Source organism: Mustela nivalis, assembly GCF_964662115.1.
Source record: "Mustela nivalis genome assembly, chromosome: 13".
Classification (NCBI taxonomy): Eukaryota; Metazoa; Chordata; class Mammalia; order Carnivora; family Mustelidae; genus Mustela; species Mustela nivalis.
In genome coordinates this window covers 10,138,016-10,157,236 of record NC_139032.1, presented here as the reverse complement: position 1 = coordinate 10,157,236, position 19,221 = coordinate 10,138,016, and the positions used below count along the sequence as shown (strand labels likewise).

Sequence of the window (19,221 nt, the reverse complement as noted above, 5' to 3'; positions counted from 1 at the left end):
CTCTTTGTGTATTTTGTCATAGCCTCCCATGCCCACCTTACAAACTCTTAGGAGCAGGAATCACATTTTATACTTCTCCTCACTGCACCACAAACAGGACTCTGCAGAGAGTCATTGATCAACCAGTGTTTGTTGAATGAATGAATGAATGAATGAATGCTTGGGTGGCTAGGCACACATGCTAGACATAAAAACAAAACAGAAATTTTAAATGAGGATTACCTTATACTTGAACATTGAAGCTAGAGATGATTCAAAGTTCAGGGACTTGAGAAAAACATACATATTTTCTGACCTAGCGTTAACCCTAAAAACGCATCCTGCTGTATGGAGCCACACAGAGCTGAGTAGTACGTGGATGCCGCCACAGACACCACGTATAGGTGGCGAGAACCAAAGCTTTAAGGCAAATGACATGTGTTGCTGGTAAAGTCCATGACTTTAGAATCTCTGTTCAAAGCCACCCTCTGTGAATATGAAACGAAGATACTTACGATGAAAGATCAGTTGCCAATTTCGTCTCTGCTGACTCCCAAAGGCAGTTTTGAGCAATCTGCCTTTTCTGGTCCCACTTACATGATACATTTCCAGGTCCTAACAACGAAAGCCAGCCCTTGCCAGTGCCCTGAAAGACAGACTTACCAAAATGGAAACACCCATGGCAAGACAGACATGCAAAAATCCACAATCCATGCATCAGGTTGAAATCAGGAATTTCTTTTTTATTGGCTACTACATGTCCTAACAAGTTTCTGACAGAAGCAGAGATAAAAAGTGGACACAAATCCCTTCCCGGGAACATCTCCCTGCTTGCTCTCATCGTGACCACGGTAAAACCCCCTTGCTTCATAGTCAAAGAGCACCACGTCATCTGTGCTAACAGGGTGAGTGAGAGTGTCATTCCCAAGGAAGCAAAACATATGCAAACAGGTCCCAAGCATCAGGTGTCCCGGCTGGGGGCAGACAGAGGCTGCTAGAGACACAGTGTCCTTCTCCTGGGCAAAGTGAGCCAGCTGTGACCTTCTGGTTTCTGGCAGGGATGCCACCCCATGTTCCCACATCTCATCAGGTCCTTAACCACCACCCCTAAGGTCTTCCAGCAAGCACTCTATTCTCTACTTTGCTAGCATTTCACGGTCTCCTTCTCGAGCCCCTGTGAGTAAGATGTGAGCTGTGTCCAAATGACTGCTTTAATAAAGGCCCTAACTGTGAGATAAGGGAGCGGAGAGAGAGTCAGAGAGAAAGCAGACAGGGTGGTATTTTGTCTTCCCAGGAGGAATGGATGTAAGCCCTTGTATCACCCTACATGATGTCATCAAGGGAGGGCCAGCAAAATGCTAGGCACTCATCTGCAGTCTCCTGCCAAGACGCTGCTTTCCACCTGCACAACGAATGGCTGAAATCTGGAGGAATGCAGCCGGCGGAAGAGCTAAAATAGCACTATTTACAAAATAAGAGAGGAAAACACCCTTTGCTGTGTTTCCTTGAAAGTGTGCCGTGGGGATCTGGAGAATGCTTCCAAAGATGTGAGAGAAGGTGGCATGGGGACTCGCAGGAGATGGGAGCGGGGAGGTGGGCCATCGGGTGGCTGGCGACCATGAGGAATTCCGCAAGGTGTCCCCTGGGAGACCTGACCCACGATGAAAAGCTGAGTCCTCTACCACGCCAAGGACAGTCTTCCAAGGAGAGCCTTCGCAACAGCGCCCGTAGCTTGGGGGTTAGCCTAACTCCGGCACTGCGCTCTGTGTGTGAATTCAGAACCTTCCCTCAGCTCACGCCAATGGTATGCAGACGCCATGATGGACACGTTCCTGGCCTGCTTCCTCTTTTTCAAAAGGTGAGGTTCTTTGGTGTGGTAAAATATAGACACCAAATGATAGTGCTGCTTTAACAGACCACTGAAGACCCTGTTGCATTTGGAGGAATAGACCCAACCCCAAACAAAACTTCGTTTTTTCTCTCTTTTTCTCTTCCCACCCACCCCTCCCCCACCCAACAGCAAATTAGTGTGTGTGTGTGTGTGTTTTCGAAATCATAAAAGGCACAAACAGGTAGCAAGAAGGCATGGGTGAAGGGTCTCCTGCCAAGGGCTCTTTTCTGGCCCTGGTGCCTGATCTTCCCTCCATTCAGGTGATGACAGTGGGGCCTCTCCGGCCAGTTCTCTCATGAATCTGGGATATTTTCAGCGCGATGGCTATAAGAGGACTCAGCACGGCCTGGAAAAGGAGGGGAAAAGTCTGTGAACAACTCACGTCCATCACAGGAGGGTCACTGTGATTGCTTTCTGTCGCAAGCATCTGGATTCAACTCTGATTTACAGCTTAAAGGCAGATTTCCCACTGGCTGGACACCTGTTCCCTAAACCCTGGTTCCTCATCCATAAAAGGGGAATGGAGTAGGTAGGGCCAGGTGTGGGGGTTAGTTAGTGGAGATAGCCTCCAGTGTCTTGTCCAGTTCCCCAAAAACACGGATCTCAGAAACTCACCAACCCAGCTCCTAGAGCATTGGGGCATTTCACGAACAGAGCTTTGTGAATTAAGGAAGCTCAGAAAACCTCCCAGTCTTCCTCTCCTACTCTCTCCCCACAGCATGTATACCCTGCCCAGACACATACACACACAAGAACTTGAGGAAACACACTCATTCTCCAGCATAAGACCAGAGGTCCGCAGAACCTACATCTTGATGTTTCACAGAAGGCAGACCAATCCTTTGGCTGGTGCTGCAGAAATATCTACTTCTCTCTTCCCATCAAATAACATGGTGGCTCATCAGGTGCCTCAGTGTCCCCCAGAAGAAGGAGTGTTTAGAGGCCTAGGGAGTAGATTCTCAGAAAGGCAAAGAACACGGAGAGGAGAATCATTTCTTGCCCTCTAGATGCTTATCACTTCACAGGAGTGAGGCACTGTTTTCCAAAGTATGGAGCACATTCTCATACACGCTGATGCTACAAAAGGTTATTTTAGATGGTTCATGGGTGTGGTGTTACCTACAAAACAGCAAGTGGAAAGAGCCAAGATGCCCTTCAACAGGAGAATGGACAAAGAAGATATGGTCCACTCAGAGGAATGGACAAAGAAGATATGGTCCAGTACTCTAATGGAGTATGATGCCTCCATCAGAAAGGATGAATACTCAACTTTTGTAGCAACATGGACGGGACTGGAGGAGATTATGCTGAGTGAAATAAGTCAAGCAGAGAGAGTCAATTATCATATGGTTTCACTTAACTTGTGGAGCATAAGGAATAACACAGAGGACATGGGGAGATGGAGACGAGAAAGGTGTTGGGGGAAATCAGAGAGGGAGACAAACCATGAGAGATTGTGGACTCTGAGAAACAAACTGAGGGGTTTAGAGGGGAGGGAGGAAGGGGGAAGGGTAAGCCCGGTGGTGGGAATTAAGGAGGGCACATATTGCATGGAGCACTGGGTGTTGTACATAAAAAATGAATCTTGGAACACTGCATCAAAAACTAATGATGTATTTTATGGTGACAACATAACACAATAAAAAAAAACCCACAACAAAACAGCAAGAAAGCCACCCCACTTTCCATTCTTCTTCCACTGTCCTAATTCATCAAGGAGAAACTCTGTTGGCTGTAGATATTTAATACACAAACCAAAGCAGAGCACACCACAGGCAAGCATGACCTAGATAGAAGGTAAGATCATTGTATATCTTATTGAATTCATTTTTGTGGTAAGTTTTTATTTATCAAGGGATACTGGTTTCTTTTTTTCCACATAGACTCAAATGTTCTATAATAACTAGATTCAAGTGAAAACATTGTAAGTCCATTAAAAGGACAAACAGTACCACAGGGACACTGATGGAAGAGGAATTTGGGAAATACTAGCAGAAGGGAAGAAACGAAGAGAGCACGTTGAGGAAAATAAAACTTGTCATTTTTGTGAAGGGAAGGGGGGGGGATTCTGCTGTTTGCAACCCTCCCCTATGCCTAACAGACACAGGCATGACGGGAACGCACGCATTCTAAGCACCAACAAGAGCACAAGCAGAGGCCCAGGGTCCATGGACAAGCACAAGTAGACCCGCGTGTCCCGAGTGGAGTGTAGACACAGGGCACTCCCGAGTAACAAGTGAGCAAGTGAGCAAGACCTGTTGGGAGGGCAAGGTAAGGATTTAATTCACTAGGCAAGGCCAGATGCTGGAGTTTTCTGAGTTAAGGGGTGACAGTATCAGACCTGTGCTTTGGAAAGATGGTTCTAGAGGCAAACGTGGGAGTTTAACACACTTCTTGCCAAATGGATGAAATCATCTTACTCTGTGACGATTACTAGCTGGAGAAGCTCAACTATCATCTTGGAAGCTAGAACAGAGAGAAGAATCTTGAGCCATTTCCTCACAGGTGCACAAGCCAAGTGCACTTCCCTCTAGTTCTGTATCCATGCACATGATATACAGAAACAGAAGGTTTTATGTTCTTTTAATAACCCTCCTGGTGCCCAGAAAAGTTTCCTACTGGCACATTTTGCGAGGCCATATTCTACGTGATGCCCATATAGAAGCAGCTGGATCCTTTAGAAGCCAAGCTCTGATTTTGTACAGAAAAGAGATTATTAGCTTTCCTTCCCTTTCCTGTCTTCTCTTCCCTGTCCTCACACCCCCAGCTTTTTTGGGCTATGTGACTCTTCACTAACACCTCTAAGAGTGGTTACATGAGGACAGAGAAGGAGAATGAAGTGAAAAACCAATCACTTTAACTGAGATCCTGGAGGGCAACTAAAGATAAGCCGTATACCTTCGATTTAGGAAAACACAGTGAAATTGAATTTGAAACTTGAAGAACTGAAAAATTAAGACATGCTGGTTTCACATCACTGTGAGTTTCAAGGTCAAAGACCTTCAACTTTACATTTTCTTTTAAAGATTTTATTTATTTATTTGACAGGGAGAGAGAGAGAGAGAGAGAGCGCAAGTAGGCAGAACAGCAGGCAGAGGGCAAAGGGGAAGCAGGCTCTCTGCTGAGCAGGGAGCTCCAGGCAGGGCTTGATCCCAGGATCCTGGAATCATGGGATTCCTGGAATACCCTCTAGTTCCATCCACGTCATTGCAAATGGCAATATTTCATTTCTTTTGATGGCTGCATAGTATTCCATTGTGTATATATACCACATCTTCTTTATCCATTCATCTGTTAATGGACATCTAGGCTCTTTCCATAGTTTGGCTATTGTGGACGTTGCTGCTATAAACATTCGGGTGCACATGCCCCTTCGGATCACTACATTTGTATCTTTAGGTTAAATACCCAGTAGGCAAGCACAGTTTTAACTGATACTGTAAACCCAGACCAAGTTTGCATAACAGATTTCCACCAAACTTGGAAGATAAAGCATGGCTTTCCCTTTCTTCTGTGAAACATCCTGAGTGCAGTCCACAGCTCAGGAGTGGTCTGTGATCCAGTCCATCACTTTCTGGTCTGCTCACCTACTTCTTCCTCCTCCAGCAGCTGAGTTATGTGCTTCTCAGGAGTGAGCTAAATTTTCTCCTAAGGAAGTTAACACCTGTTACGCTAGTTCTTCAGAATATGCACTTAAACTACATGTAACCCAGAGAGATGTGAATATACACAGGAAGAGTTCTTCCTATCAAAGTTAAGTTGAATATTCTGGAAAGAATTAGGCAATGCAATTAGCTACTCCAGTGAAATTAATGCAAGTGAGAAACAATAAAAAATTGGGGAAGAATAAAAAAAAAAGTCTAGAAAATTCTTTCTTCAGATTGCTTCCCGAGAGTGTTTAAGTTCCCACTCTCTATAAAGGAATTAAAGGTGAACATCACTGATGAAATATAAGTGGGGATCTAAGAGAGATAATGACAACACCAAACAGTGTGCTCACGGTGAAAGGAAAGGGCTTGGGTCAATATTAAGAGACTGACAAACAAATACACATTTATATGTTTTGTGCTAAAAATACAATGGTCAAGATACACACTTAGTTACCTCTTTTAGCGCTTTCTGGATTCATGAATTAAGCACTTGTCCCTTGCTCTGACCATGTCAGAGAAAAAGGCTTCAGTGCTATTTATGCATAATGGAAGGAAGAGAACCCAGTTTTGGAAACTCCATATGAGGAAGACCTTGAACTTGGGGACTCCCACTCTGAGCACAGGGCTCCAGGCCAACACAGCACAGAAACTGTGGAGCCATCTGCCCTCAAGGGACCATGAGAGTCTGGGAAGGACATCAGTGATGATCACCATGGAATGAACAGTAGTGAGGTCTTTTCACCCACTTTCCAGCAACCCATAAAGTCTATAGATGTTTGTAGGACCCTAGCGAGTTCTGGGACAAGTCCCTAAAAATGCCCAAGATTAAAATTTTTACCAGCCTTGTGGGATGAAAGCTTCCAGTTATAATAAGGCTAAGGATCATAAAACAATGTCTTTTTTTTTTTTGACCCGAGTATATAAAGTAAATAGACATGTGCTAGAATAATTGGTCATGCTATCAGGGCAGGAATTTTGTTTCATTCAAGCCTTAGAAAAGTGCTTGCTACTTAGGAGGTACTCAGTGCAGATTGGTTGAATAAATGAATGCCCTATCAGCCTGGTGAAGAGAAGATGCTGAGGCAGACAGAGACTTCTGTGGCCATTCATGCAGGATGCTGTGGGCAAGTGGGAGGGTCACTGGATTTTTGTTTCAGAATCTTTTTCTTCAGAATTCATAGCTTTGATACATGGGAATGCCAGACTCTTCTATCATCCACCATGCATCATGGAAAGGAGCTAAGGGAGATTAATTTTCCCGAGACAACAGGAAAGGCCCTCAGAATTGGGAATGAGATGCGGAGTTAATAATTAGAAGCCTGTGGATGTGAGATTGCTGAGGAAGAGCTGAAGTACAGAGCTTGAGAACAGAGAGGAACATGGGAAGATCTAGTTTTGAGTTTTTCTTGTCACTGACAAGGAAACTGAAGTACAGACATGGTCCATGATGGGCCCGGGGTCCCCTGTCTGGTCGCTGAGCTAAGAACCGAGTAACACCTCCTCTACTGCTCTTTCCATGCCACAACCGGGACTCCTAGGAATGATAGAGAAAACAGGGGAGATGAGTGGAGGAAAGAAGGAGGGATGAGGGAACAGTGGGATCATTGCCTACTGCCCCGGACAAGTCTCTCCTTGTCTGGGGCAAGGGGTTGGACAAGACTGACCAGCCATCTACACTGACCAAGAACAGAAGAGCATTGCTGGTTGTGTGAACATCTTAGAAGTTCTAAGACCACTCTTTGTGAATAAAGAGAACAAACTGAGACTTTAATCAATGAAGAATAGGAATAGCACTTCTAGGAAGTGCTTGACATAGCTTTTCTAAGCTCAAGAGTAGGGAAGAGAGAGTGCCCCTTTGGGGGCAAATTGAGTTGGCAGTGTATCCATCCAACAGCACTCACACAGGAATTCCAATGTCCCTTCTCTGTCTTGGAGAGTTAGGGGGCAGGTGGAGAGATACGTTGCCATCTCAAAGTAGTAAGCCTACCAGGGTAAAGAGGGACTTAGAGTCTGTTTCTACTTAAAATGTGGATTGGTTTTTTTTTACCATAGGTTTTAACTGCATCAATTTTGATTTTTAATAATACTGCATTGTAATACTTATTTTTATTGCTGAGGTGTTTTGGTGCCTCTTTAAATTTTGTACCTAGCTAAACTCACCCTAAGCCTCGTCCTGTATTAGTTTTTTTTTTTTTTTAAAGATTTTATTTATTTCTTTGATAGAGAGAGATCACAAGTAGACAAAGAAGCAGGCAAAGAGAGTGAGACAGAAGCAGGCTCTCTGCTGAGCAGAGAGCCCAATGGGGGACTCGATCCCAGGACCCCGAGATCATGACCTGAGCCGAAGGCAGTGGCTTAACCCACTGAGCCACCCAGGTGCTCCCTGTATTAGGTTTTAACCTGTTCATGCTCCCCAGAAGCACAGAGATCATTTTTCCTTTCATTTTTCCTCCCATATCCTCTCACTTTCTGTTGCTGTGGTGGTGGTTCTGATCCATGTGTATGCAAATTAGGGCCCTAAAGACACACCCCTAACCAAACGAACTTCTTCCCAGACCGGCAATGGACAGGAGAGGTGTAAATGATCGGAATGTCACAAGACTCAAAGTAAATATTTAACTGATTTTTTTTGAAAAAATACAAAAATCCCAACTGGAAACACAATCACTGATTAAGCCAGATTTGCAGAATCTGTGGAGGGAACCCAGCTCTGGGCTGGTCTTGAGGAGGAGGGAGTATTCAGATGGTCAGGGAAGGACGACGAGTGGATAATACTTCTGCTAGTTCCTCCCTCAGGTCAGGTCATACCACCAAGAGAATGCAGATTTGTCACCAACAGAAGACATGAGCCTTCTAACACCGATAAAACAGGAATTTATAACAAATGCCACTTTCTCGTGATTCTTAGGGCTAGCTTGCATCAACACCCCCACTGAACGGCCTGACCTTCTCTCACAACTTCGTTCCAACACTTGGTTTTAGTCCATATGCTATTTGCTTAGTTTGAGTACTGGTTCTCGAACTTGAGCGTGTATCAGAATCACCAGGAGTGTCTGTGGAAGTGCAAACTGCTTGTCCCCTCTCCGAGCTCCTGATCCAGGCTGTCTGAGGGAGGGCCCAAGAATATGCATTTCTAACAAGTTTCAGGTGACGCTGGTGTTGGCAAGTCCAGGGGCCACACTTTGCAAACCGCTGCTCTAAGGTGTGCTGATTCTTGTAACTGTCGAAATTCTTTGCTCCAGCTCAAGGCTCAGTTTTCTGGTTTGCATCACACAGTTCCATACCCTGGCTACAGCTGACTGGACTAGGAGTGGGTCCCTGACCTTCAAGAAGCCACCAGAAGCTGGCCAGCAACCTGCCAGATGGGCCAGGGACAAAACTTGAACTGGCTGATCAGACTCTTTCCTTCAGGGGTTACACTGAGAGTTAGTGAAAGAATGAGCCAGTTAACAGTGGAAGCTAAATTAACCACAAGATTATGATTGATTAACCATGAGAATGTAAGGCACCATGGTAATCTAGAGGTGGTAAGAAAACACGGACTCTGAGAAAGATGACAGAAACGTTACAAGAAAGCAGAAAGAAATCTGGGGGGAAAAATTAAGGAGAGCAGAGGGAAGTAATAAAAAGTTGGTAAAGAGAAAGGATCCCAATCATCTCTCAAGTAAAGATCCATCCATTCCTGTCTAGGCGGCCAGAGTCTAACACTCTGCTCGAGGTCTGGTCTCCGGGACCTGGCCCTAGGACAAGACCCTCCCTCAGATTTCTTGAGCTAACCTCGTTCTCTGTATGCTCTAAAATAAATCAAAAATTTAAAACAAATTAAGACAGTTACATTAATCCAATAAACCCACCCAAATTATGTTTTTCTTGGATCGTTTTGAGGTACCATCATTGCTCAGCTGTTTACCACCAGTGAGGAAAAAGCTTCTTTCCTTATAAAAGAAAACCTCTTGCAAACCAAAAATAATTTCCTCACCAGCTCAGCTCATGACCACACCTGCATATCCCACTAATCTCTCCCATGGCTGGGCCGGAAGTGCTCCTCAGTGAGTCTTTCTTTTTCTCCCCCACATTCAAGCAGTGGCCAAACCCATCGGTCATATCTCCACAGCAGCTCGTCATTCACCATCCCAAGGCTCTTTCCTTCACCCAGTTGCCCGAATCCCCACCTGTTCTCAGCCTCACCACACTGAGCTCTTCTGACTAGACTTGTCCATCTGACCGCCTCATGCTGAAGTCCTGGATGATCCCTCCAAGGCTACCCTCAGCCCCTCTCAGCATGGCTGTCAGGCTCTTGACAGTTGGGTCTCACTCTCTCTGGTGGGCAGAATAATATTTCCCAAGATGTCAGGCCCTAGTCCCTGGGGTCTATAAATGTGACCTTCTTTGCGGGGGGCGGGGAGGGGGAGGTTCTTTGCAGATATGATAAAGTTAAGGACCTTGACATGAGGAGATCTTCCTGGATTTTCTAGCTGGACTGTAAACGCTATCATGGTCGTCCTCATAAGAGAGAGTCAGAGGAAGATCACACACACACACACACACACACACACACACACACACACACACAGTGGCTGAGTGAAGATGCGGCAGAGGTGGGAGTGACACAGCCCCACGCCAGACAGCATCAGCAGCTGCCAGAAGGTAGAAGTGGCAAGAAGTGTTCTCTCCCAGAACTTCCGGAAGGAGTACGGGCTTGCTGACCTCATGATTTCAGAATGCTACCCCTGAACCAAGAAAGATCCATTTCTATTGTCTGAAGCCCCCTAACAATTTCTACGGTCTGGGGACGGTTATAGCAGCCACAGGAAATGATGTCTCCCTTCCTTCCCACCAGCCCTCCTCAATGAGCGGCCTGCCCCTTGTCCCAGGCTGTTGCACCCCTGAAACTGTGTACCCCCTCGGCCTAAGGCAGCCCACCTGCCTCTCATCTCCACTTCCACGTGCATTGCTTGGTGAGTAGAGAACCCTGCCGCACTCTCACCCAGGCCTTGAGGCCTCCTCCTTGAGATCTTCTGGCCACCCCACCCTGCCCAGCTAGGCTCGCTCCATTCTCCAGACACTCACGTGCTTCTATGGATTCCTTTTTATCTTGATTTACAGGGATTTGTAGAGTTGATTTTTCCCCTCTCTCTTCCTCTACACACTTCCACTAAACTCTAAGTGACTAGAAGGCAGAGCTTTTCTGACATAGGTCTGTTTCCCCCACAATACACATCTTGCCCATAAGAGCTGCTAAAGAAGATGACAGATTTGGGAAATTAGGAAATCAGGTGAGTTGTCCAGTGTTTAATGCAGTGGGTGATGACAAGAAACTACCTCGTGTTCTGTACCCCATTCATCAGGAAGACTCAGTAGAAAGAGAAGAAACTGTCCATTGATTCTCCTACCTGTCTGCTCCTCAACCCAAGGGAGAGTCCAAGCTTCATGTCTTTTAGACCAGGAACCCCTCTCCACTTGGGAAGGGTTACTAGGTTCTTGGGGGATTTTAATTCGCACTAAATACTAATATGGATCAAGGGCTGGGGTGAAGGTGTCATCATAGAGTTGAAAGGAAAGGAAAGCTGTCAAACCCAGGAATACAGCAAAGGGAAAGAACTCTGTGTTCAGGAAGTGACAGGAACCTGGGCCCCCCTGGATCAGCAATGCCAGGGAGGGAGGGAGGCCTATGGGCAGTAGCAAGGACCACAGGGTTAAAGAGCCCTTGCCCCTGCCCAGAGCAGTGCCCCAGACAGGTGGAGAGGACAACACATAAACGTGGTGTCACAGAGCAGCAGAGTAAACCCACATTCTTCCCAGGATAGTGTGCTCCCTCTCTGGGCCCCTGTCCCTTCTGCAGGGTCTCAATGTTCCGGAAAAGGGATGGAGCCCAATATGGCTACTACTGAGCCTCCTGACATCTTAGGCTGGGGTGACCAAGTTAGAGACCATCTGATCCGTACAACAGAGCAGTGCGACTTTTCCTGAATCCCAGGAGTCGCAGAGCAATCCGTACCTGTTGGGATTATAAACTTGGAGTCAACCTCTGATTTCTTTCCAATACATCTGAGCATTGGAGAACGGTTTCTGATTATAGTGTCCAAAGCCCCAAGCTGAATTTAGAAGGGCTTCTGCTCAAAGGGGTAATTGGGAGTGGAAACCCATCCCAAGCTCATCTCAGAAGATGGCAAGGGATAGCGTCTTCCCAGAGGAAGGGGTGCCTTTGTCTTCCCACAAAGATGTCACCCACCAGCCTTATGATCTTATATCTTGCCCCGGACACTTTTCCTGTTTGCACAAGGGTGGGTGCCCCATAGGCTAAGATGTCACCCTGGTTATAATCACCCAGACTTTAGCTAAGAAGGATGACTGGCTATTTTAAACCCATTTGGGAAACATCTAGAACAGGAATTATTACTGAAAACAAAATCAAGTATATTTTTGCTAATAAAAATGAAGGGTGATGGGCATTAAGGAAGACACGTGAAGTAATGAGCACTGGGTATTATATGCAACTGACACATTCCTGAATACTACCCTGGAAATGAATGATACACTATATGTTAAATTGAACTTCAACAAATAAAAATAAATTAAAAGAAACAAATAAAATTTAGGTGAAAATGCTAAACACTGCAATATCTGCTGTGTATTATAATCCGTACAACCACAGCCCTGACTTCAATTTCTTTTTCATACAACACGTCTACCTGTCTTGATTCACAATAGAACTAAAATTAGCCAAAATGGAGACTGTGAAAAATGACCACATAAGTCTGAATTTTGAGCCCGACATGGAAGGAACCATCGATCTTGTCAACATTAGAAGCCAAGCCTCCACCAAAGCTCTCCTCTGAGGCGCAGAGAGGCATCCCAAGATAGAAGCTGACAAAACGGAAGTTCAGTCAAAGTGGAAAATACAGGAGCCCTTTGGGATGGCAATGACTCGTCTACTAGAGACCACATTGAGCAGTCAGGCCCCTCCCTCTTCCGCACCATTCTCCCCACTCCTATAATTGTGGACTTTAAGAGGTGAAAGACAGCCCCTGGGCGGCAAATCCAAAATAAAATAGAGGAGTCACAAAGCCCATTTTCCTGCTGGTTCAAATGTGAGCTCCACTGGGCTCCACAGACAGAAGGATCCCGCAGAGATGGGGAAGGGGGCGGAGCCAAACCCCTGGGCGGCATCTGTGGGCACTGCAGAGATGTACCTGTCCCTGTCCTGTGCTGCAAACACGGACCAGCCTGCAAGATGTGACAACTTCCACCTCATAGAACTGCCCTCCCCGTCACTGTCCTCCTCCCCAACCCTCTCCTCTCCCTTTCGAGTGTCCTTACTGCCGCCAAAGACATTGTGACAGGCTGGGAAATGACTAGTGGGTTCAGATGGCCACCTTCTGCCCACCCTCCTCAGACATCCCTACTGTGTCTTCCACGTTTCTCTGTGTAGGGTATAATCACAACAGACTTCAAAGGTTTCCTTGATGGGGAATACATTTGCCAATTCAGAGGGAAAGTATGGCTACCCACCCCGCTGTCACCACTCCCAGAATTATTAGCAGAAATACAACTGCATGATGGAATGCAGGGGCCAGAAAAAAAAAAAAAAAAGACCACTGTCCAGTTGGTGTTGCCCAAAGGACACTCCTTGAAAGCATTCACCTCCTCTTTGTCCCTCTGGTCCAACCACTTCCGGAAGTTATGGTCCTGGCGATCAGTTATTTCTTAAAAACATGGTTCCTATGGTTGGAACAACAATGAGATTCCACTTGCCTTTCTGCACGTGGATGCCAGGAAGACATGCTCCTGAGAGATGGGTTTAAAGCTTCCAAAGAAATTCCCCAAAGGTTGGTCGGAAGACTGTTACCTAAGGACGAGGGAGGCAACATGGGGGGCGCTACTCTGGGATGAGATGGGATGCTACTCCCATCATGGTGATGATGTGTCAGCGAATCTGGGGGCCAGTCAGGGAGTGTACAAATCCGACAAGCTCCCAACATGATTCTGATGCATACCCAGGTCTGAAAACCACACTCGTGAAGGGTCACGCTACTTATTTTAGAAGCAGTGGTACAGAAGAGTGGTTACAACCATGGGCTCTGAAGCCCATGGCTGGGCCATACCCCTTGTGAGCTATGCAAGCCTGTGAGCCACCTAACCTCCATGAGCCTTCATGCTCTGTACATAGAATGGGGGCCCTGACCTCAGAAAGCAGCGGTGAGAATGAAATGAGTTAAAGACTAGGAAACACTCAGAACATGCCTGACACACGGTGAGGGCAGGGGTGGGTTGGCATCGCTGTCCAGAACAGGAACTGAATGCAACTAGCGGAGCACCCGCCATGCTGCTCACAAGGCTGCATGGGGTGTGTGAAGCAGAGGTCCACGGCCACCCACCCAGTCTTCTCTGCCGTCTCTTATTTTTGCTAGCCCAAAATGCGTGTGTCTATCTGTGTGCATATACATTTTTTTAAAACAAGAGTCGAATGCCTTTAGATGGCATACCAGTTCTAACCAACAATTTCCCTCTGTTTTATGCTGTCCCATGCACACTGGTGAGTGATTTGCCTGCAATTTGGATTTCTGACTCCAGGGGTCGCCATGGGGTGCGTGTCCTGCCACAGAAAGCTGGCTGCTCTAGGTGACCTGGCTGGTGGGAGGCGTGTGGATGTGAGGGTGATACACACCCACGGGGCTGCTTCTGAGCTTGGCTTCCGCTCCTGCGTGTATCTTCACGTGGAGAAGAAGAGACCTACAGTTATATTACCAGACAACTCCCAACTGGGCTTCAAAGTGTGCTTAAGCAAGATCTTATGCCCTCTTCACTACGACCTCTGGGTTTTATGGCTACACGACCCAGGACCCAATATGGAACCGTACCAGGACTGTGCGGGGCATCCCTGAAACCAGGGAGTCCTAGATACAGGCAGTCATGGGTTTTTCCTCAAGGTGCACTCCAGGATCATGAGGCCCAGCCAGCCGGGAGCCCTCCCAGCCCTCCTGCCTCTCCCTGGATGTGTGGTGTTCCGTGGACTTTTACATGTGGTTCGTGTAACAGAATCTGAACACATTCACGTACTGGTTCACATTCATGCAAACTAGCTCACATTTATTTATTTCAGAAAGATGCGCTAACCAATATTTGGCTCCAAAGCCCTCGCAGGGCTAGGCTCAGAAAAACTCTTCAAGATAACAAATGTAAGCTCCCCTTCTCCCATGGCATCAGTTAGTCACTCTGGTAGCCGTTCGAGCACACACTAGTACCTGGCGTTCCTCTCCTCCCTGGCACAGAAGGCTGAGCTTCTAGGTTCTTCTATGGCCAGGGAGGGCCTTTTGACAATTTCCAGCCACTGGGTTAGAAGCGGAGGAAATGTGGTTGCTTTCAGCCAGAGCTCCTCTGATTCTAGTAACCACAATGTTCCAGATGCCCAGATCCTAGATGAAAAGCAACATGGAAGAGAGCAGCCAACCGAGGTGTGGGGAATGGATAATGTGAGTAATAAATAAAACTTAGTTCTCCTTGATGGTCTTAAGACACCGAGAATGCTGAGTTGTTTGCTGCCATGACATTATCTAGCCCATTCAGACTGATAAAAACACAAGTCACTAAGATGATGTGGAGAATGCATCTCAAAAATTATTTCCAGATCAGAAGGTAAGAAAAAAAAAGAGTATGCCTTGGAAACTCTATGCTTCTGAACAATCTTTTGCTTTTAGGTGTGGGGCCGTCTTTACTGTATCTGATTTTCTGAAGCCAGTGAGAAGGAGGAGATGGAGGTAGTGATTTTAAAACATGGCTGCCAATCCTTTGAAATTCTTCCCATGAAGAGGTGGGGGAGTAGTTCCTCTTCCCTTGAAACCAGGCAGGCTTGCCCAAACCAATAGAATTTGCAGACATGCTGGTATGTGACTTCTGACCCTGGGTTTCAAAAGGCCCGCAACTTCCCCATATTGGCCCAAGCAACCCTATGTGTAAGAACACTGACTCTCCCATGGCCAAAGTGTGAAGAGGCCTCCAGAAGATTCCAAATTCCAGCCATGTGAGTCCTTCTCGATCTTTCTAGTCTTCCCATGATCTTTCTAGATTCCATCTGTCTAGAGCCCAGACGTCAGGGTGCAGGGGTAAGCCATTCTACTCCACCATGTCCAAATTCCTGACCTGTAGGGACCACGAGCATGCTGAAATCATTGTTGTAGTTTTCTGCTAGGTTTGGGGGTGAATTCTTAAGCAATAACTGCTGACCAGAGCAAAAAGTAAGCAATCTCAACCGTGCTTTGGGCTGACCCATTGCTTGACCATTCATGAGGTGGAAAAAGCAGCTCAGGCGTAAGGGGAATGGGAGACCACATAGTCCATGGGGTGAGTGCGTGAATCAGTCAGGCTTGGGTTTAATTCCTTCTTTGGCACTTACTAGACTAGGTTCTTCACCTCTCTGTGCCTCATTTTTGAAACGGAGATGCTAATAATAATTCCTGAATCACAGGATTGTCGTAAACATGAAACGAGATACAACGTGGCCCTCAGCAGCTTCCCCCGCCCTGAATTCATGGCTCTGTCACTGAAGGCGACCGCGAAACCTCACCCGCTAGACACACAGCTTCCAGTTGTGAATGCCAAATGCCTGCCTGCTCTTGCCTCAGCAGTCTTGGAAGCCAGAAAATGTCACGTTTCCCGGCTGGGTTCAGGTCACAGGCAATCGGATTGGCTCTACAGGCGGACGGAGAATTGATTGACTGGCTTTGCCAGAATCTTGGGAAGAGGAAATGCTTCCTTAAGTCCTCATCAGCAGTTTGTGTGTCGGGGTCTGAAGTTGGGATTCTTCTTGAGCAATTTTTTTTTTTTTTAAAGCAAGCTTCATACTCAGTCTGGAGCCCACATGGGGCTTAGACTCACGACCCTGAGATCAAGACCTGAGCTGAGATCAAGAGTCAAACACTTAATACAGTGAGCCACCCAGGCGCCCCAACAATGTGTAGTAGTGAGAGTGAGTACCCCCTATGTGCAAACCCCTACTCCAATTCATGCTTTGAGTAATCTTCTTTCAAGCCTCTAAGGTAGGTGGTATGATCCCCATTTTGCAGATGAGGAAACAGAGGCTCAGAGGTGTTACCTAACTTGCTCAGAGTCACACAGCAGACAAGGGGCAGAGCTGAGCTCCACACCCTTGATTTTAACTGCAAAGGTGCGGGCTATCTCAGCACCCTAGACTGACCTCACTTTCAAAAAAAAGTTTAAAAACAATTTGTCTTCATGCCTTTCCTGGTTTCTCTATTCCAGGCACACTATTTGAAAACGGCCTTTTTAAGAACTCTGAACCACAGCCATCAGCAGGAAGCACATAAAAGTCACACACACAAATTATAGGTAAAGCTGATGCTTCTACTTCCAGAGCCCCCGCTTGTCTGTGCTCTAAATAATTCGTCAAACTCAGCACGCACAGCGTACCTCCAAGATTTTTCTGTAGTTAAGAACTCTCTGGATTCCTGGCCACAAAATTTTTATTGTGAGTAGATGGTGTAAAATGCATGTTGCCAAATACTTTTTCCTACCCATCCTGTTATTACTTTCTCATTTTAACTGTCCTTGTTGTGGCATTCTGGATTATTTCATTCCCCAGTGTGTAGTTAATTTTTAGATGTGTTCCCGTGGCGTGCAAAGAGTTTATAGGCTGATGCTGTTTGATGTAGGATCTACCTTCGCCCACTAAGTCGGGGATGGTAACTATGTTGTCCAAAACCCCTTACCCCACCCCCTCTGTAACCCTCAATTTGTTTCCTGGAGTCCAGAGTCTCTCATGGTTTGTCTCCCTCTCTGATTTCTTCCCATTCAGTTTTCTCTCCTTTCCCCTGTGGTCCTCCATACTATTCCTTATGTTCTCCATATGAATGAAAGCAGTCAGGCGGCTAAAATTAACAAGTCAGGAAATGACAAATGTCAGCGAGGTTATGGAGAAAGGGGCACCCTCTTACACTGCTGGCGGGAATGCAAGCTGGTGCAGCCATTCTGGAAAACAGTAAGGAGGTTCCTCAAAAAGTTGAAAATAGAGCTACCCTGCAAGCCAGCAATTGCACTACTGGGTATTTACCCTTAAGATACAAATGTAGTGACCTGAAGGGGCACCTGCACCCCAATGTTTATAGCAGCAATGTGCACAATAGCTGAGAAAGAGCCAAGATGTCCATCGACAGATGAATGGATAAGTAGTGTGTATATATGTACATATATATGTATGTATGCATATATAAAAGTGTGTGTTTATATATATGTACACTCTTACACACACTGGAGTATTATTCAGCCATCAAAAAGAATAGCATCTTGCCATTTTCAATGATGTGGATGGAACTGGGGGGGTATTACGCTAAGCAAAGAAAGTCACTCAGAGAAAGACGATTATCATATGATTTCACTCAGATATGGAATTTAAGAAACCAAACAGAGGTGCATAGAGGGAGGGAAAAACAAAACCACAAAATCAGAGAGGGAGACAAACCACGAGACACTTAACCACAGCAAACAAACTGAGGGTTGCTGGAGGGGAGGTGGGTGTGGGATGGGCATTCAGGAGGGCACGTGATGTGATGAGCACTGGGTGTTAGAGGCAACTGATCAATCACTGACCTCTACCTCTGAAACTTATACTATATGCTAATTAAATTTTTTAAAAATGAAATAAAATCAAATTTTGGGGCACCTGGGTGGCTTAATTAGTTAAGCATCTGCCTTTAGCTCAGGACATGATCCTGAGATCCTGGAACTGAGCCCCGTGTCGGGCTCCCTGCTCTATATGGAGCCCACTCCTCCTTCTGCCTGCTGCTCCCCCTCTTTGTGCTCTCTCTCTCTCTCTCCCTGTCAAATAAATAAATAAAATCTTTAACAAAAAAATCAAATTTCACCTGAGAACCCAGCTTTCTAAAAATCCAGAAAATCTGGCCCCCTGAACCTCTACTAATAAGGTGATACCTGGATAGAGCCAAGTGTCCCCAGAGTTCCTATTGTGCTCTGTTGTCCTAAACTAGCCCTATTCGAAGACATGCTGTCTGTCTTGGTGGCATCTGAATTTGCTATCACTGAAAAATCAATCACGCAGCAGAAGCAGTGAAATTATTTTGATATTAATGAGTATACATCTTACCTGCCTAGTTACATATCCAGGAATCTAGGACATCCTAATTAAAATTTTCTCTTTTTCTGAAATAGAGACATGAGAGGAACTTGAAGACGCTGAGGGAAGGCTGGCAGATTTGCACAAGAAGCCCAGGGAACTTCTGGGGGGAGTGAAGGGACTGAGATCCTCTCCCCAACCCCTACCCCCTGAGACTGGCTTTTCAAATTGTCAGCATGGACTGTACTGACCAGAACTAAGATGCAGGACTATAATCCAAGCCTCCTCTCAAGCCAGCACCCTCTCCTGGGGTGGGAGTGGGGGTGGGGCAGGAGCTAGAGCAGACGCTAGCAGACCAGCCGTGTGAAAGAAGTCATAGAACTGAGGTGCTGGGAACCTGAGAACCCAGGCCCAGGGGGCCCAGGAAGCTGGATGATGGAAGCCCAGCCCCGTCCCTACTTCTGGCCCACCCACGCCCCTGTGGAGGCCCATCCTGGGGCCAAACAGCCCGCTGGACAGAACTGGTTGCAGGCGGCGCTGTGATGTTCCCTAGCTTCTAGAAGATACGCCTTCTAAGAGAGGACTAGCGACTAGCCCTTTGGAAAGGACTTGAG

At 46.4% G+C, this 19,221-nt stretch overlaps 1 protein-coding gene across 1 annotated transcript in view; it reads right to left on the bottom strand.

Annotated features, from left to right (window-relative positions):
• Nucleotides 1–696: 696 nt before the first annotated feature.
• Nucleotides 697–19,221, bottom strand: part of LOC309846981 (phosphoglucomutase-like protein 5) — an 80,999-nt gene continuing 62,474 nt past the window's right edge. Inside the window, exon 6 of the mRNA XM_082696674.1 lies at nt 697–2,216. Within this exon, the coding sequence (XP_082552800.1) occupies nt 2,127–2,216 (90 nt within the window). The 3' untranslated portion in view covers nt 697–2,126. The remainder of the gene's footprint in view (nt 2,217–19,221) is intronic.